Here is a 21,724-nt window from a genome sequence, read left to right on the forward strand (position 1 = left end):
GAACACAGTGCTCTTAACTGGATAGTATCTAAAAACCTCATCTAAGGCTTTACCAACCTCTCTCCCTGACAGCATCATATTCCACATATTTCTCAGCAGGGAAGATTGGCTTCCAGTGGGAAAACTTTAGTACCAGCTTTTCCAAAGAGCCTGAAAGGAGAGTTAAGCTGGATTGCTCTTCCAGAAAACAAGTATATCATTGCTGCCAAATGCTAAATCCTAACACCATGGGACATTTCCTATGATTCTGTCTGTGGTGCAGGATGAGATTCCTGTAATATTTCTCTTTACAAAATGTTCCTTCAAATAATAACAGTAATAGTAGTTATAACAGTAATAGTAATAATAAATTATAATTATAGAAGCTATGTGTTTTATGTATATATAATCTGTCAAATTCTCACAACAGCCCTGCAAGGTAGACATCATTTATCCAATTTTACAGATAAAGGAACTGAAGCACCAAAGGATGAAATAATTTGTCCAAGACTAAGAAATAATGTTGGCTACATTTATTGAGCACTTACTATGTGCTGGTAGTGTTCTAAATGTTTTAGTTGCATTAACTAAATCTTGATCTCTTCATGATAGCTCTATAATTATGTCCAATATTTGGCTGAGAAAACACAGAGAGATGCCCAGTGTCATCCACCTGGTAAATGTTGAACTGAGATTCAAACTCAGGCAGCATAGCGACAGCGCCCACACTCTTAACCAGTACACTATACTGCCTCGCTAAATATTAGAACTTATATTCAAACCCAGATCTAGCTTACTCAAAAAACATATGGCTTTCAAAAATGAGTTCTCCCATTGCTTAAACTATACCACACAGGCAAAAGCTATCAGATGAGCAACACATACCAACATATACGCTTACTAAATATAATTCAGTGAAAATATATGTAGAAATCCAAATTATTGTTTAGAGATGTGAATAATGATAATAATCCATCAGATACATAAACACGTGTTCATTCTTGTGCTGGGTAACAGCTGCATAATCCACTGGAAAGCCTATCCCACCAGGAATCCAAAGCTCAAAGGCTCCTGCCCTTTCTCTACATACACAGTCAAATGAATCCACATACTTTCATTATCATATCTTGAGGCACACAATTCCACTGGACAAATACTCTAATTTCTGATCAACATACATTCTATGAAACTGTACCTAAACTCTGCATACTTTCCATTAAGTTTATGGCCTCTATCGAAGAGAACACATTTATTCTAATATTTCTAACTACAAACTTCATCACTCCCTCTTGATCGCAATAATTATTAACTAAAATATAGTCTTTTAAAAGAGCAAAAAGTCAGAAAGAAAATCTTATTTTGTTAGAGTTGAGGTTTATATCAATGCATCCCTTTCTCTGCAATCTCACATGACTCCAGAACCTGACCCAAACCAGTTCACCCAGCCTAGGATCATATACTTAGTAGTATGATATACAAGACATGATAGTGGCTGAAGCACTATTATTAAAGAGAGATTAAAACAGCTGTACATTATGCTGAAGCACTCACTCTTCCCTTTACAAACAGACGGTCCTGGATTACAAGCAGCACTTGACCATTTAAATCACGACAACAACCAGATTTAACCAGCTGGGCCATATTCTCCTAGGCAATGCCTGTTGACCTCCTCAGTCGCAGCTGCTCAAATGAAATTCTCATTAGACAACTTATTTTCAGAAGCCAAAGGACTCTCTGATTAAATATATGTATTTAGATATAGAAGTCCTTTTTAAAGTATTCATTTTCTGACAACTGTCGCTTATGCTACAGCCCAGCTACATTGGCAACAAGATGGGTGATACAAGGATAACTAAAATTCATCATTTAATCCCAGCTGAAGGCTTTTTATCTTAGACCCATTTAAAACTGAATCTATTAATCAAAGTCTTTCTACACACTATACCCACCAATATCAACAGTGTTTTAAAAGGTAGATTCTGATATTCATTCATTCTATCCATCTATCCATTTTTCCATGCATCTGCACACCTATCTATCTATCTACCTACCTACCAACCTATCTATCTATGGCAGAAAAATTCAGGGTTAAATTTAGAACAAAACAGAAGCTTTGCCTATTTTCCCACAAATCTTACTTTCAGCGGAGGCACTTCAGACAGAACACCTTTGTTCATCAGTGTTTCAGCAATCCAGTCAAATCACTGCTCTGGAGAGGACATTTCTTGAGAGAATGGCAGATAAAATACTGGACAATTATTTGGTTAATCAAGGAATCTACCTGTAAGAGAATAACTTTCCTATTACCTAATGGAGAGTTTTTGTTTTATCAAGTAGATACTGTTTTAAAATAGACCATAATAAATAAACTTTTTATAGATCAGTTACTGTATAAGAGGGGAAATGAGGGGGAAGGTATTTAGTCTGATATAGTCAAAACGTTCTCCAGGACAAGAATGACTCAGGAAAGGTCATTTATTATGGCAATCACACAAGCTTGTCACTTATGAAGTATGGTCTTCAAACCAGGAAGTAGAAGCGAGGGAGAGGTGAGTAATGCATTTGAAAGCTTTTATACATCCCATGGGATAAAGGACGTCCCAGATGAGGAGATGGGGCTTTAAAAAGTCAAAGCCAGGCAAATATTGGTGGAGCTATTTTACCTCCTTAGACCTAGAGTATAATTATAATATTATAGAATCAGAAATCTATCAGAAGCTTATTAATGACCTTTTCTATAATTATTTCTCTTCTCCCATCACACTGTTCTGTTCTATCGCTCCAAGCAAATGATTAAAATTAGGCATCAAACTCAAAATAAAAAATAGAAATCCTCATTACTCCCATCTCCAAAACATGTTGTCTACTTTTCTCATTAACTGTTATACCATCCTCCTATTCACTCTGAGCTACCTTTAAACCACTCCTCTCTATTGATCTCCTCACTTTAAATGTCAGGTCCTAACAATTCTACCTCCGATATCTTTTCCATATGCACCCCTTCTTCCTTTCTTGTTTCTGCTGCTTTAGTTCAGGCCCTCATTATCTCTAGCCTGAAACAATTTCCTTAACATCTCTCTGTGCTCCCATACATCCAATACAGTGCTGCCAGATTAACTTTCCTGGAGGAAAGCTCTAATCCATCAACTTACTCTGCTAAAAAACAGTCAGTGGTTCCTCCATAACTTTCATATAGGTTGAGCTTCTTAGCCAAGAATTTAAGGGCCACTGTGATGAACAGAACCTACCTTTTCAGTCTTATACCCTATATGCATCTTCACATACTTTAAAGTAGAACCTGAAGGCTGTTTTAAAGCTCTCTGCCTGTTCCTTTTGACTGAAATGTCCCTCCCTTCCATTTCTACTTACATATATATCCTTTCATTCTCCAAGACCAGTTAAGACTCATTTTCCTATAGAACCTCTCCATGGTTTCCTAGGCAGGCACAATCTATCTTGTAAACTCCTATAACATTTTATCTATGTAGTTCTCATGGAACTTATCACATATTAAATATGAATTAAGAGTTCATTTTGTATATGTTTTACACCTTTTACTAGAATATGAACTCTTTAAATTTAGAGACTATTGTTTTATTCATGATAGGTGTGCAATATCATGTAGCACGGTGGTTCTTAACCTAGGGTCCACAGACCCCAGGAGTCTATCCATAGAATTCAGGAAGTCTGTGAACTTGGATGGAAAAAATTCATTTTCACCAATTTTTTTACCTGAAAATTTGCATTTCTTTAAATTATTGATGCAGGCAACAAACCATAAATTCATAATATCTGTGACATTGTAACCAATAAAATAACAATATATTTTTATATCACATTGTACTTGTTGAAGATATCTCAAAATATCTTTTATACTTATCACTACTTCAAAATTGTATTTTTAGTCCCTCCATTAGATCTTGTGTTTAATGCATTAATAAAGTAGTACTTCATACCATATCAAAAAATTTTTAAATTATTTAACATTTTAATATAATTCATTTTCTCATAATTCCATGGATTTTACTTTATGCATTTAAAATAAGAATGGACCTGTAGGCGTTGCCAAGCCACCAAAGGGATCCACAGCCATAGAAAGAAAGAAAGTAAGAATCCCTCAGTTCTAATATAGCACCTTGCAAAATAAGAAGAAAACTTGTAGAAAAATAATCATGATACTATGTAGCTCTTGACTAGGGCTATAAAAAATATGCCATGAACTATAGAATACTGTATAAGCATATTGTTCATAAAAATTCATAGTCTTGGCAGAAAAAGACCAATTACCCCTCGTCTAAAATAACCTTTTAAAATGGCAATTAAGATTGCTGCATACCTCCAAAGATAATTTATTATCTTTCAAAGAAAGTCTTTCCATACATGGACAGCTACACTGTTAGACAGCTGGTCTTGTTATAATTTCAATATGATATATAATATGATAATATAATGATAATATTACTAGTTCCTTTAATTATTCCTCTTATTATATAATTCTGTGTCTGTTAGCATGTCATTTGTTCTCCTCTGAGAATATCCCAACGCTTCTGAGTTCCTCTTAAAGTGTAGTAATTCTCAACACAATACTTCAGGTGCATTCTTTTGAGCAGGAAGTTCAGTGGGACCGACACCTCTTGAATCTTACATACTGTAATTCTAGTAATGCTGACTGGGATAGCACTGACAATTTTTTGGCAATATTCACTGCACTGACCCCATTGCACTCTCTGTCACCTAAAATTCATATGTTGGGTTTTTTTTTTAACCATGTGTCTGCTATTTAAATGTCCTTCAGTAATTACTTGTGCAGATAGGAATTTTGGTCACAGCCTCTGGACTTGATAATAAGACCTATTAAATTTTATCTTGATGGATTAGTTTTAAGTTTATATTTTCAGTTTGTCAAAAACTTTTGACTTTTTGTTTCTTTCACACATTATATTCAGCATTCCTCCCAGATTTTTGGAATCTGTTTGATAAGCACACTTTTTATCTTTTCTATTTGTACTTAATGTACTATATACGTTGATATGCACTAAAAATGCCTGAATTTCCGATGCCTAAAATATATGTACTGTACAAAACAAAGTTCTGTAGTGTACATAAAAAACATTCTTCAATAGTAGGAATATAATAACAAAGGACTCTTAAATGAGAGTCTCATCTTACAAATGCCTCTCTTGTATCAAATCTATAACACACAATAATGAAGAAGAAAACACTAATCATTACTTGCAAGAGAAGGATGATTTTAAATTCCCTAGCAGTCTAGACCCCTCCCCCTAAAAAATCATCACAAATCAATTTCTTTATTTTTACACAACAGAGCCCTCTAAAGTATGTTGAAACCTCTTTCTTATAGAGCTAAAACAATCTTTTTGGTGAATCACAATTAAAGGTAACCTAGCAATCTCATTTATTCAGAGTTTATTGATCTGGCAGCCTCAGTTATTCTAGAATAGCCATGAATGAGGAATATAAAGTCTCTGAGCAGCCCGAAGAGTCAGCATGAAGTCCATGCACTGAAGAGCATGTATATTGCTCAGAATCTCTTAGCAACTCACCCAGAAATGTTTGTTCATATTTTAAATATAGTCCAGAATGTTATGATCATCTAATTTCATAATTGACAGATGAATATAAGAAGCAAATTAGAAAATATTCACAACTAGGTAAGAAGTAACAGTCTGAAACCTGATATGAAAGGAAGAGAAACCAAAACACACATATACACAGACACACACACACACACACACGCCAAAAAAGATATCTAAATCAAGCAGACACAGGAACTCTAAAGTTTCATAATTGCAGAGAAATAACCATAAAGCCAACTGTCCTAATTATCTCAAAGCTCTCTGGGGGCATCATTACATTATAGCATGGTAAAGTAATTGACATTTATAATAATTATCATCACAATAACTCAAATGTATGTAATTTACAGTTCATAAGACACATTAATTATTATAGTTAATTCTCAAAATGTTTGAGTTAAGAAGTCAGGTTACTACCATACCAAACTTTAAATTTTGTGGTTCAGGGAGATTGAAGAACTTATCCAGGGTCACATGATTGTTAGATAGGTATTGGAGATCATATTCTACTGCATCATGACCCTGAGTCAACAAAAAAGTTTACATTTTGTGCCATATAATCTGGTTAGTAAGATAGGGAAGCATGTAATACATTTTAGAAGCTTCCACAAAGATTGCTGATGTGGTGGACACATCACAAAAATTAATTTGAAATTTTTAAACTTCTGAGCCCTTTAAAGGAATAAAATTAACTTACATGAAAAATTCCCTTATATCAAATCCCCATTTCCCTATAGTACCACAGAGGTTTAAATTTAACTTACAATGTAAGTAGTAATCCAGAGCCATTAATTATCCTACATTTTAAAGTCTAAAATCTGTACATAAAAAAATGAAAGAATATACATAGTATAGCAATCACTCAGAGTTGATTTATTTAATTTAAACATATTATTAGAGAGTCTACTTTCATCTACTTTTTAGGACCTAGGTTAACCTAAGTGGACTCTTGTAGAGAGAGTAGAGAAGGTGGATGTTTCAGTAGATGTCATGTGTCAAAGAACTCCTCCCTTGAACATTTAGCTTTAATAGTATTAGAAACCCTCAGCTCTCAATTCTGCAACATTTGGAGGTAAAATAATAATATTTATAAATTTATAATATTTATAAAAATAAGGAGAAATAAATTAGGGGTCTTTTTCTCTTTAAACAGTTGATATTTTCATAATAAAACACTATCCATCAAGAGGAAATAAGGGAGAAAAAATAAAGTTGTGGCTAGGAAAATACCTGTACTCCCTTTTCCAGAGCAAGGCTTATAGTCAGTTTAAAACCTTGATTTGTTATTATAAGAGCCAAGTAAAATGCACAAAGTTGTAGAAAAATGGAACTATCTGCTTAACACTTCTAATGGATCACAATCTGCCATCACCATGGTAACCTCTGAATAACTTTTTCCTTGCTAGTGTCAATTATGCACTTCTCTGGCCCTTAAAACCCCACTCATTTTTTTTTTAAGCCTGGAATCTTTAAAAGAATAAAGCCCAACAGTTAAGTCCACACATACCCTCTTGTTCAGTCCGAGTCATTTCCTCAAGCTTCTTCTGTTTCAGTGTGTCCACCACATCGGCAAGGCTCCCTTTGCGGCGTTCTGGGGTTCCAAAAGTAACACTGGTCATTATCTCGCGGTCCCGACTCCCTTCGTCAGGCTTATGTGGTGAGGTAGAGGTATTTCGGAAGGAATATAGGGAACATAACTTATTATTCTCTGACTCCTAGAAAATAAAAATAAAATAAAACCATTAGAACATGTTTCTTTACATATCATTGGAGAAAAATCCCAAACTCAGAATGACAGTATATGAGGCTGAGATGGACAAATAAAATATATTAATTATCTCTGCTTAAAAAAAAATACTAAACATAGAGGTAATTATCAAAGGAACTAACCTGAAATTGTAGATTCGACCTTTTTCTTTTTAAAAAAAAAAAAGCAGCCGAAGTGTTACAAAAACTTAATTTTACAAGGAACACTTCAACTTCTTACTCATTTACACCCTTCATTTAAAATAGTTCAGATTCAATTATTAATTATAAGGATGGTAAAGTTTTTCTTTTAATTGGCACTTATATTAGCAACCCTCTTCCCACAGCCTAAAATATACGTACATCAAAAAAGAACCCCATTATCCCTAAATTTAGAAACAGTAGAGAAATTAGCTTCCATATTCACGTTAATTATTCACCAGAAAATATATAAAATATCTAAATCAGCGTCAGAAAGTTAGCCAACCTGAATATTTTTGTGTGCTGGGGTTTGAGGAAAATTGTTTGTTTGTTTTCTAGCTACACATCTGTCAAAGTTATGGAAACCTCTTTCTATTTCTTACACTTACCCCTGATACTTTAGCACATAGTCACACACATTTTTCATGTGGCATTTAAAAATGATTTGTTCTTTTCTTTTTTTTAACAAGAAGACAAGTTTGTTACAGAAACACTTACACAAGAATTATTTCACATTACAGAGAAGTTGGCTAACTGGTAGGAGAGTTAGGTCCATCTTCAAGGAGAAAAAGCAAATCTTAGATTGAAAATAATAAACACCTAAAAGTTTATAAAAAGAAAATGCTTTTATAGCTCTTTAAATCGGAACTGAGAGTTTTAAGCAAACATTTTTGGCCACAGTCCACCAGTAGTCTTGCATTCACCTTATCTGTCTGTGTATGGGTATTCTCTCTCCCAATAAAAAACTGTATGAAATAAATAAAGCATCTAGGCTTTGTTCTCATTAGAAGCTTAAAAATCTTAATCACTCCTATATCTCTCTCCTTCTTCACAAAAAAAAGCCCAGTAAGCATCAAGAACTAGAGGAAGAGCATGAGGTAAAAGTTACAGCGTTTAAAAAAAAGAAAAATTTACAGAGTTAATCACTGGTAGGAAAGGGAATGAAAAGAAAATGGAATCTAGAGAATTACATTTCCACATACATTAAATGAGATAATTGTACTCAGTAAATGCTAGATATTTAGGTATTATTGTCATTGTATACAAAGTAGGAATAAAACTTATTTTCACAATTATTGGTAGCATATAATGAGCTAACATTTGTAGCGCAACTAGGCAGAGTGCTGAGCCCAAAGCAGGCAGTGCTTAGTAAATGGTAGGTATTATTATTTTGTTGGAAGGAACAGATCTAGGAATGGAGCCAAAGAGGTTTTTCCCCCTCTGGACCTAAGGAATTGCTTAGTAAAAAATATGTCTTAAATTAAATTGAGTATTGTAAAGTCTGTGAATATACTAAAAACCACTGAATTGTACACATTAAATGAGCAAATTGTATGGTATGTGTATTATATCTCAATAAAGCTGCTTTAAATTACTATGAGCCAAATCTTAATCTTTTCCACAATCTCATTGTTATCAAAATGCCTAGCACGGAGTAGATGCTCATTACATTTGCACTAAAATAAACTGAAAAGGATAAAATAAATGGGCAGGGCAGGAAAAAGAGCTCCTCTTTACCTTATCCCTAAATCTTTTCTTTCCCCAGGAAATATGTTGTATTTCATTTACTGCTTACAATAACTGTGGAGTGATGCACAGGAACCCCTTCTTTTAGATGCCAGTCATGGTTAATACATGGCTCCTTGGAATGGCCAGTTCATTCTCTACTTTGTGCAAACAAAAAACTCAGAGATATGTTTGCCAATTTCAGCTCTTAGTAGTGTCCCTATCAGAAATGTGACCTAGGCTTTTGAATCAGTAATACCATTTGATAAATTATGCTTCAATCACTTTCATTTCAAATGCAAATTTGTCTATCATTGCCTGTAAATCAAAAACAAACTCTGGCTCAACCTAAGGGATTGAAGATCAACTTAAAACAACAGTTACATGGAAGTGGTTACCTACAAATGACTCACCACTGACCATAATAAAGAGGAGTTTTCCCACCACTCTCAAATTGAAAGATGCTAGAAATGTCTCTCCAGCCTGAGTTACAGTTGTCCTTAGAGAATTTAGGCTCCATACAGTACCATTTTTTTCTCTCAGGACTAATTTCAGTCTATTTACTCATGTCACTTACTTGTTAGATAGACTATGTTCCTTATTTTTTACTCATGGGAATGTGGTCACTGCCATCTGCACCACAGACAATAACCATGGGTTCCCACACCAATGACCCACACTGTCTTCAGCCCCATAATCTGTGCAAGGTCACTCAACACCACCAAGAAGCAGAGAACAAGAAGCTGTAAGTCATGATTTCTCCAAGAAAGCAACAAGAACTACTTGCAACATGCCACAAAGGCATCAACACGGGCAGAAGATGAAATCATAAATGGCTTAAGTCATACTATCTTATAAACAATGGAAAGGGGCAAAATTTACCATTTATGGTCTTCACTTTTTACTAAAACTTAAGACATATGGGGGGCTTCCCTGGTGGCACAGTGGTTGAGAGTCCGCCTGCCGATGCAGGGGACACGGGTTCGTGCCCCGGTCCGGCAAGATCCCACATGCCACGGAGCGGCTGGGCCCATGAGCCACGGCCACTGAGCCTGCGCGTCCAGAGCCTGTGCTCTGCAACGGGAGAGGCCACAATGGTGAGAGGCCCGCATACCGCAAAAAAAAAAAGACATACGGACCTCTCATGAATGGGGGTCTATAGTCAATTCATCTGAACAAAGGGGCACATAAATCCAAACATCTATCGATACAATGAAGAGATTACTGTTAGATAAAAGGCAGTAATGCCAAATCAGAAAAAGAAATTTGACAAAGAATCTCTAGTTTTTGTTCTAGGGAGCTAGGTAATTTTTAAGTAAGTTTTCTTACAGAAAAAAAAAGCTCAACTTATTCTTTAATTTCCTAAAAACAAAACTGGTCCTATGAACTAACAATTGAGGCAAGATGAACAGTGATAATATCTATCAAGTTTTGATGCATGACACTGCAGCACAGCTGTGGAGAGGTTTGAGACAACATTTGACTAAAGCAGTGCTTCTCCAACTTTAAGGTATTGAATTCCCTGGCAAGTATGTTAAAATACAGATTCCCTTACCTCTTCCCATACCCCAAAGAGTGGGGCGCAGGAATATGAAGTTTAATAAACATCCCAAGTGATTCTGATGCACCCCACTTTCAGAAACACTGATTCCGTGAGAAGGTAATGAAATGAATGTGCTTTGCCTTAATGTTATAATGTGGATATAATTATGAACATTTTAAAGAAGTCTGGTTAGTTGTGATTTTAAAAAGTAACATAAAGGAGATTATTTCTCTTCTTTTGATCTTTCTTGTGAAAACAACCAATGTATAACATGACAGAACACATGAACATCACAAAAAGAAAAGCATATGGGGCACTGAGTAAGCATTAGTTCATTCAAAGGAAACTTATAAGTTTGTTTTCTCTTAACCCTTAACTTCCGAGTCCTCCCTAACAGTGAAGAAAATTTCAAAATACTATTTAAAAGGATCCTAGTACCAATAAAAGGACTAAAGTGATATTGATTCAGATTATCTAAGGAGCATTTCACTGGCAATTAATTAAACAGTACAAAAATTATATGTAGGTGACTGAAAAAGCATACAGTAGTACAAAAAAAAATCATTAGGCAAAGTTTCTAGAAAATACAAGCAATTTTCACAAATTAAGAATATATAGGGCTTCCCTGGTGGCCCAGTGGTTGAGAGTCCGCCTGCCGATGCAGGGGACGCGGGTTTGTGCCCCGGTCCGGGAAGATCCCACATGCCGCGGAGCAGCTGGGCCCGTGAGCCATGGCCGCTGAGCCTGCGCGTCCGGAGCCTGTGCTCCGCAACGGAAGAGGCCACAACGGTGAGAGGCCAGCGTACCGCAAAAAAAAAAAAAAATATATATATATATATATAATTAAGATGTTTCCATATATGAAGGGATAGAGAAGTAAATATTAAAAACAAAACGTGTGTGAAGTGATGGATGTTAAGTAAACTTATTGTGGTAATTCTTTCACAATATATACATTATATTTTATATCTTTAATACAATGTTATGTCAATTATTTCTCAATAAAATTGAAAAAACAGATTAAAATAAATATTGTTCAGATTTTTCAGAAGTTATGAAAAACTGATTGCTCAGCAGTGGCATTAAATAACATTAAACTCAAATAGCCTTCTCATGGTACTGTGAATATAGCAAACATAATCAAATTTTTGAGCCTTTGCAAGTCTTGTTCCTTTCCCCTAGAATGTACTACATTCTCTTTGACTATGAACTCAACCCACTCTTCAAAGCTCAGCTCAAACTGCATTTCATCCTTAAAGTCCTCCCTGACTATTCTGGGCCTCACTATCCTCCTATCCCCTGAACTACACATTGAAGCAATCAGAACCATGCAATAATATACTAAACTATTCGTTACTATTTTGCATGTTTTAGTCATATTTGCAACTAAATTTTAGCTTCTAACTTATGCTTCTTCTATATACCTCATGTCTTATGCTGCTTCTATATACCTCCAAAACATCAAAAAAAAAAAAAAAAAGTCACGTTGTTGGATGATGAAACAACTATTCACCAAATATGTCAAAAATAATAAAAAATTAAGGCTAAGGGTAAAGATTCGCTCTAGCAATGACAGAATTGCTTATTTAAGCAAAACGTTAACAACTGAGATATTAAAAAATAAGGGATTCATTCAATAAAAGATGATATAGCTACACAATGGGATACCACATGGCCATTAAAAACAATATTATATATGTTGAATATAGTGTTGTTTATAGTGATGAATAATTAGAGGCAATTTGTATTTCCAATAGTAGGGATTATTTGAGGGCATTATGGTTTTATCCATATGGTGGAATAATTTGAAATCATTGAAAATCATATTTTTGCAGAAAATTTAGTGACGTGGGACTATTCATATTACTAGTAAAAAGTGTGTTAGTGAGAAACACTAATATATATATATTTTTTTAAATTATGTACAGAAGAAAAGAAAGAATTTCCAACAAAATGTTAATGGTCCTCTGAGTCTTGAAATAATAGGTAGTTTTATATTTTCTTTTTGAAGTTACATATATTTTGCAAATGTTCTATCATAAGTAATACTTTTAATCAGAAAATAAATACTATTTTCAAGGTTGAATATGAATACCAAAAAAAGTTGTAGAATAATTTATTTACAAGGGAAGAGGTATCAAATGGAGAAAAGGATATATCATAGTATTTTAGTATATAACTTCAATTTTGTTACATGTGTGCATAAGGGTAAATATGGCCACAAAAACAAAATCTTAGAAGATATACACCAAAATATTTATAGTGATTTATAAATGGTTATGAGATTATTGGTAATTTCTTTCCTTTTTTTGCTTATCTGTGTTTTCTAATTTATCACTGATAAACACTGATGAACATATTGCTTATGTAATAAGGAAGAACAAAAATCATTTTATAAAGAGACGCTTAGAGGAAATATATTGGGTGGGCCAAAGAGTATCTTTGGTTTTTAAGTAAAAATACACATTTTTCCTTTTCACCAAGAACTTTATTGAACAACGTATTCACCCTTTTGCTCCACTACCTTCTGCCATTTTTCCAGGCAATTTCATAATTCCATCTTCCCAAAACTTTTTATCTTTTTGAGCAAAGAACTGTTCCAGGTGTCTTTTACAGTCTTCCAGGGAATTGAAATTTTTTCCATTAGGAGAATTTTGTAAAGACCTAAATAAATGGAAACCTGAAGGTGCAATGTCTGGTGAATATGGCAGATGAATCAGAACATCCCAGTCAAGCTGTAACAGGTTTTGCCTGGTCATCAAAGAAACATGCGGTCTTGCGTTATCCTGATAGAAGATTATGTATTTTCTGTTGACTAATTCCGGATGCTTTTCGTCAAGTGCTACTTTCAGTTGGTCTAACCAGAAGCAGTACCTGCTGGTATTAATCGTTTGGTTTTCCAGAAGGAGCTCATAATAGAGGACTCCTTTCCAATCCCACCATATACACAGCATCACCTTCTTTGGATGAAGACCGGCCTTTGGTGTGGTTGATGGTGGTTCATTTTCCTTGCCCCATGATATCTTCTGTTCCACATGATTGTACAGTAACCACTTTTCACTGCCCATCATAATTTGTTTTAAAAACGGAATGTTTTCATTACGTTTAAGTAGAGAATCGCATGCGGGAATACAGTCAAGAAGGTTTTTTTCGCGTATGTGAAGTCCAAACATCAAAGCGATTAACATAACCAAGCTGGTGCAAATGATTTTCAACGCTTGATTTGGATATTTTGAGTATGTTGCTATCTCCTGCATGGTATAACGTTGACTGTTCTCAGTTAATGTCTTGATTTGATCACTATCAACTTCAACTAGTCTACCCGACCATGGAGCACCATCCAGTGTTAAATCTCCAGCATGAAACTTCGCAAACCACTTTTGAGACGTTCTATCAGTCGCAGCACCTTCTCCATACACTGCACAAATCTTTTTTGCATTTCAGCTCCGTTTTTACCTTTCTTTAAATAATAAAACATAATACGCCGAAAATGTTGCATTTTTCTTCCATCTTTAATATTAAAATGGCTACACAAAAATTCACCAATTTTGATGTCTTTTTTTTAATGCACGCTGATATGACAGCTGTCACATACAATCTAACAAAATTGTTTTGAATGAAGGTAAAGACAACTAAGTGCTACTAGAATCATCTTATGGAAAAAAGCGAACGAACCTTTTGGCCAACACAATAAAAATAATTTAAGAGAATAGAGTTTGGCCTTATTGAACATATCTAGAGAGTTAGTATATTATAGTTTCCCTATATTGAAATCAGAAAAAGTAACCAAGCTTTCTTTCCTTGGTATATCTGCATCTGAGGACTCACAAATAATATTTTCTGATAACTCTAATTATTTAAAAGGGAATCCTTGATCAGCTAAAATCTAGATCCTTATCATTATCACCCATAGTTTCCTGTTTGCCCTCAAAAGACACACAAAATCAATTTATTTCCTATTCCTTGTTAAAGTTGTTCGAAGTATCTTAAGGGAGGGATTAGGTTAACAGTCCTTTTCTAGGTGAAACTCCTTCAGTTTCAACACCTATTTACCATTTGACATGGTTTCCAGACCCTTCGTCATTCTCCTCTGATACACTCCAGTCTCTAGATGTTGTTCTAAAAATGTGTTGCCAAGAACTGAATACCGAAGTTTGTTTTAGCGTGAAGAAAAGTAACATTCAGAAGGTTATGTGGTTTTCCCCATGTCACACAGGTAAAACTGGCAGAGCTAAACTCTGAATGTAGGTCTTCTGACACCCAATCCAGTGTTTTTTCCATTCCATAGGGCTATACTAAAATCACTTTCAACAGTAAAAGATGCCATAATTTCAATAACACGTACCTTCTAAATCTTTTCTTACCTTACATTTCCAGAGAGAAGCTTTACCTACTTTTGAGACAGGAATTCCACTGTTATTAACCCTAATCCAACAATTACCAAGATACATTACATTAGTTATCTACTGTATAAAAATCACCCTAAAACTTTGTGCTTAAAATGACAATAATGATTTATTATCTTCAGTGGTTTCCGTGGGTCAGGAATTCAGGAGCATCTGGGCTGGGTGGTTCTGTCTCAAGGTTCCTCATGAGCTTGCCCTTAAGTCAGTGCCTAAGGTTGGAGTCATCTCAAAGGCTTCTTTTTTCACAGATGTGAACACTTTAAGAGCTTGGGGTTGAAACCTGGGGTTCCTTGGACATCTTCCTCGATGTGGTCTCTCTACATGATCTTTTCTCTCCAGCACATTGCTTCAGACTAGCTGGACTTCTTACATGGTAGTTCAGGCCTCCAAAGGTGTATGCCCCCAAAAGAGCCAGAAGAAAGTTATATCACTTTTTCTAACCTAGTCTGGGAAGTCATGCCCTATAACTGTCAATGCAATCTATTCAATAGTAAGTCACCAAGGCTGACCCATAGTCAAGGAGATGGGAGTTAGACTATGCCTCTTTATAGGATGGAGTTATAATTATATGCTCAAATAGTTGCTGTGAGAAATGAAAAATGTATAAAGCACTTAGGGGAGTGCCCATCACCTGAGTACTCAATAAATGATACCTACACTTATTATTAAATTAAAATGTCCTTTGTCCAATTATCTTTGGTTTCAATTTTCAATTCTGAAAATAGAGTCATGATAATCACTGGCACCATTTTTAGGTTTTTATTTATACTCACTCATCTAAGTGGAATAATAAATACTGAACTATATTACTCTCTTCAATATCAATGCTCAAAATCACCTTCTTTTTAAAGGCATCCCCAACTAATTCCACTAAGATCTGGCCCCTCACAAAGCTCCAATAACCTCAACATTTGTAATTAGCTTCATCTAGGGACACTATCAATTCTCACTTAACCTAACTCCATATGGATTATCTCCACTCTGTCCAGGAGCAGCTACAGTATTCTACAGCTCTAATTTAGCTGGGTTTCCACCTGCACCTTGACCAGGAATGAGAATGGGCAGCCATACTGCAAGCAGAGGAGAGACTGGGGTTGCAAAAGTCAGATAAGATGTCAGAAATTAAGACAGGCAGAGACTATGGGTCAGGAATGCAATCTTGCCCTGCATAATAGAGTTGAAACCCACGTGCAGGTGGAAGCCATTGCAGTGGGAGAAATGAGTGGAAATGGCTTCTCTAAGCAGCGGCATGATCAACTTCCCTACCTGCCACCAATGAAATTGCAGAGACAGAGTATTATCCTCTCTTACCCTTTCCTCTACCTATTAGCAAGGCTGAATTAAGTGTGTTCATTCTTATTGCCTTATATGTTGTCATTTTTGTTTTGCTTTGTTTTCCATTTTAGTTATACTGTCTCTCCAGTTACAGCTTTATCCTTACTTTAGTCTGCCCTCCCTATAATAAGATTTATTGAGATATCCAATCACAGATTTGTCCCTGATTTGTGATAGCCCCCAATCTATGGCAAATCTCTGTTTCCTCAGACCCTACCCCAAATCACTCAAACAAAGCCCAAATCCTAAAAAAAGTTCTTTTGAATATTCTCTTTCTGAGACACTCCATGGTTCTCTACGGTGTGAGTTCTCCCTACTGCAATGCGTAATAAACCCAATTTGCTCAACTATGGGTATGTTCCTGGTAGTCTTTGACTGGAGGGAATTAAAGGGATGCAGTGTCTGTAAAGAAATTAAAAACGATAATAAAACCAACTAAAAGTTGCTTCTGTTTTTTTTAAACCACCATGTACAGGCAAATCAACCATGTCAGTCTTCTCTGCCAAGACAGATGGCTCCACCTATCTTGGTATGTACTGCATTTATATGTTTTAAGGGACTTCCTTGGTGGTCCAGTGGTAAAGAATCCGCCTTACAATGCAGGGGACCCAGGTTCGATCCTTGGTCAGGGAACTAAGATCCCACATGCTGCAGGGCAACTAAGCCCGCGCACCACAAATACTGAGTTAGCGCACCTCAACGAGAGAGCCGGCATGCTGCAAACTACAGAGCCCACGCACTCTGGAACCCACGTGCCACAACCTGCACGCCGCAACTAGAGAGAAGCCCCTGTGCCACAAGGAAAGATACCGCATGCCTCAACGAAGATCCCACGTGCTGCAACTGAGACCCAACGCAGCCAAAAATAAATTAAATAATAAATATATATTTTAAGTTTCAAATAAGTTTTCAAGTTATATTACATAAATTACACATATACATGTATATCCAATACATTATATTGAGTTATATTACATATCTACTATATATGTACTGCTTTCTTCTGATTCCCAATTTAAACAACTTTTTTTTTGATGAACCCAAAATACCTGCCAACTGTGCTGTATAAGAGGTATTCTACCGCAGTGCTATTGGGTAGCTGATGAAAAAAAAAAAAAAAAAAAGCTTTACTTAGTCTAGGTTCCAATAATTTCTTGCTAACAAAAGAAATCTAACTTTTTTAATGTGCTCAAAACTAAACTGCTAACATTTATAGGTTCTTTCTCAGAGGAAAAAGTATGTTTTTCTCTAACGTGACATATCTTATGGAAAAGCATCAGTTTAAAGAAGCTTACATAAATGAAAATACTGAATTTGGTTCCAATTACCAACAGATTATTCCTGACAAACATTATCATTAGCTCTAACAGTAAAACAAAGTATGTTCTTTTTCTCTTTTATTAAAACTGATATTTGGTATAATATGAGATTTACGTAGCATTCGCGAATTTGCCATTCTACACTATTACTATAATATTCAATAACAATAAATATATTCATGCATGATGTGTCAGAATATAGATTTGTTACCAATATTTGCTAGTGTCGTGATTCCTAAAATCTTATAAGAAAAAAATAGTGTTTTTAAAATGTTATTTTGATTCAAAGAAAATAATTACAATACCAAAAGTTTTATAAATAGCCTCATTCCTTGATATTTAATAAATGGATGTAAATATAGCATATGGAGTAAATATAGAAAAAAAAAATTAGAAGTCCCCAAACTTGTCAAGACAAACACATAGAAAAGCCTTGCATCATCTATACACTATCAGAATACAGAATCAAAATCTCAAGATTCAAAGGTCCTTAAAAATCCAATTGCTCATCCCCATCTAGTTGTTGATGCCCTTGTACAAGACAAGGTAGTGTAATAGTAAACAAAGTACAGGCTCTCTGAGCCAAATTTTCTAGTTAAATCCCAGTTTTCCATCCACCCCTCATATAGCCCCAGAGTTAGTTAACCTCTCTGTGCCTTAATTTCCTCATCTATAAAATGGTATTGATAATAATAGCAGTATAGAACCTATCATAAGGTTGTTATGAAAATTTAATGAATTAATAAAAATAAAATACTTAGAATAAAAAGTGATCATTAAATGGTGGTGGTAGTGGTGGTGGTAGTGATGGTGGCCATTACAATACCCATGACAAGTGACTTTTTGTTCTCTCCTTGAACTAACACGAATAGAAGATTTAGCACCTCCCAAAGCAGTCCATTCCATCTTTGAAGGGTTGTCAAACATTCTTATTCATAGGAATATGAATGCTATTCTTTCAACGTATAGTTCCTTTCATTCCATGGGAATATTCAAAAGTGCAGCACTTTCAGTACACACACACTGCTACTATATTACCCTTGTATCTTCTCTTTTTCTAGGCAAAACATCTCTGTTTCCTTGATTTCTTTCTCATAGGAAAGACATGGTTCAGCCATCCTGCTCATTATCCCCTGAGTATGTTCCAATTTGTTTCTCCCTCTCAAAGAGTAGTGCCCTGAACTGAATGTACTCAGTATTGTCTAAACAACAAAGAATTAAGGCACACTATCACAGCCTTAGAGATATTATACTTTAAAGATCTAATACCATGGGACATATAGCCACAGAGATAAGAATACCTTATAACTTTTTGGTAATGGAACAGTAAGAAGAGCTTTAAGACAGGCAGGCCTAATAAGTGAATTCCCCAACACATGAAGTAACATTCTATCAAGGTTCAGCTATTAGCTGATTCATGTGCCTACCAACTCCAGCCAGTTACTTTCATCTGGAAATTCATTATTATTCAAACTACCATATGATGTTCAACCTAAACAACACTACCAGGCTAGACTGAATTTGCTAAAACAATTTTAACTTTGAAACCAAGAAAGTAAGAACTAGCAAGAGGCTTGATGATTATAGGTCAAATCTTTCATTTTTTACCACATGGGCATTCTAAATTTAATAGGAAAAAAGTTTTAAACATTCAGAAAACTAGAAAGAATAATATAACGAATACTATTATAATGATCAGCTAGGCTGATTGACAATTATTAACATTTTGTCATATTGCTCTACGTATATATGTATGTATGTATCTATCTATCTAATTATATTGCTCGAACATTTTAGAGCACATTATTGACATCACATGCCATCTTACCCCTAAATACCTTAGCATGTATCTGCAGAAAATAAGGATATTCTCCCACATAACCACAATATGATTATCATACCTAAGAAAATGAATAATAATTCTTTTAAGGCATCTAATATACAACCCATATTAAACTTTCCACAGTTGTCCCTAAATATTTTTTTTCAAAACTGAATCCAATCAAAGTTCATGGTTTATATTTGGTTATACTCTTAAGTCTCTTTTAATCTAGATCAAAATCCCTCTTTCTTCTCATTTAATAGCTAGTTATATTTTTTCTTATTATCATTAACATTAAAAACTCATATCCAAGGACTCCACTTTATACATTTTCATAGATTATAGAATATTTTCAAACCTGTTTATCCATGCTCATGTTGACATCAGCAAAATTTCACAGAAAATCCAGCTTTGAGCAATGTAATTTCCCTCTGATCCCTCTTTTAAATACCACCCAATCTTTTTTAATGTTTCAGGTACATAGCATTATAATTCAACATTTGTTTAGACTGCAGAGTGATAACCACCACAAGTCTAGTTACCATCAATCACTATACAGTTGACTTGCTTCACCCATTTTACCCACCCCCTCAACCTGCTTCCCCTCTGGTAACTACTGATCTGTTCTCTGTGTTTATGAGGTTTTCTTTGTTTATTTTTATTTGGTTGTTTTTTTTTTTTTTTAGATTCCACATATGAGTGAAAACATAGGTATTTGTCTTTCTCTGTTTGACTTATTTCACTTAGCATAATACCCTCAACGTCCTTCCATGTTGTTGTAAATGGCAGGATATCATTCTTTTTTATGGCTGTATTCCATTTTGTGTGTGTGTGTGTGTGTATCACATCTTCTTTATCCATTCATCCATTGATGGACACAGGTTATAATATTATTTCCACATCTTGGCTATTGTAAATAATGCTGTAATGAACATAGGGGCGTTTATAACTCCTCAAATTAGTGTTTTCTGTTTTTTGAATAAAATATCCAAAAGTGGAATAGCTGGGTCATATAATAGCTCTATTCTTAAATTCTTGAGAAATCTCCATACTGTTTTGCATAGTGGCTGCAGAAACTTATAGTCCCACTAAGAGTGTACAATGGATCCCTTTTCTCCATATCCTCTCCAACATGAGTTATTTATTATCTTTTTAATCATAGCCGTTCTACGAGGTATAAAGTGGTATCTCATATCACAATGAGTGGTATCTCATTGTGGTTTTGATCTGCATTTCCTTAATAATCAGTGATATTGAAAAGACAACCCACAGAATGGGAGAAAATATTTGCAAATGATGTGACCAACAAGGGATTAGTCTCCAAAATTTACAAACAGCTCATGAGGCTTAGTACCATCAAAACAAAAAATCCAATAAAAAAACAGGCAGAAGATCTAAATAGACATTTCTCCAAAGAAGACATACAGATGGTCAAAAAGCACATGAAAAGATGCTCAGCATCACTAATTATTAGAGAAACGCAAATCAGAACTATAATGATACATCACCTCACACCAGTCAGAATGGCCATCATCAAAAAAACTACAAACAGTAAATGCTGGAGAGGGTGTGGAGAAAAGAGAACCCTTCTACACTGTTGGTGGGAATGTAAACTGGTACAGCCACTATGGAAAACAGTATGGAAGTTCCTCAAAAAACTAAAACTAGAGCTACCATATGATTCAGCAATCTCACTCCTGGGCATATATCCGGAGAAAACCATAATTCGAAAAGATACATATACCCCAATGTTCATTGCAGCAGTATTTACAATAGCCAAGACATGGAAGCAACCTAAATGTCCATCGACAGAGGAATGAATAAACAAGATGTGGTACATATATACAATGGAATATTACTCAGTCATAAAAAAGAACGAAATAATGCCATTTGCAGCAACATGGATGGACCTAGAGATTGTCATACTGAGTGAAGTAACTCAGAGGACAAATATCGTATGATATTGCTTATATGTGGAATCTTTTAAAATGGTACAAATGAACTTATTTACAAAACAGAAATAGAGTTACACAGGTAGAAAACAATCTTATAGTTATCAGGGGGAAGGGGAGGGAGGGATAAATTGGGAGATTGGAATTGACATATACACACTACTCTATATAAAACAGATAATTAAAGGACCTACTGTATAGCACAGGGAACTCTACTCAATACTCTGTAATGACCTATACGTGAAAAGAATCTAAGAAAGACTGGATATATGTATATGTATAAATGATTCACTTTGCTGTACAGCAGAAAGTAACACA

General features: G+C 35.0%; 1 protein-coding gene across 1 annotated transcript in view; it reads right to left on the bottom strand.

Moving 5' to 3' along the window:
* The window catches only part of SOX6 (SRY-box transcription factor 6), a 622,270-nt gene that overhangs the window by 346,135 nt on the left and 254,411 nt on the right, over positions 1 to 21,724 (bottom strand). Inside the window, exon 5 of the mRNA XM_073808646.1 lies at positions 7,084 to 7,291. Coding sequence (XP_073664747.1) covers positions 7,084 to 7,291 — 208 coding nt within the window. The remainder of the gene's footprint in view (positions 1 to 7,083; positions 7,292 to 21,724) is intronic.

The sequence above is a fragment of the Tursiops truncatus genome, chromosome 8, assembly GCF_011762595.2.
Source record: "Tursiops truncatus isolate mTurTru1 chromosome 8, mTurTru1.mat.Y, whole genome shotgun sequence".
In the NCBI taxonomy this organism is placed as follows: Eukaryota; Metazoa; Chordata; class Mammalia; order Artiodactyla; family Delphinidae; genus Tursiops; species Tursiops truncatus.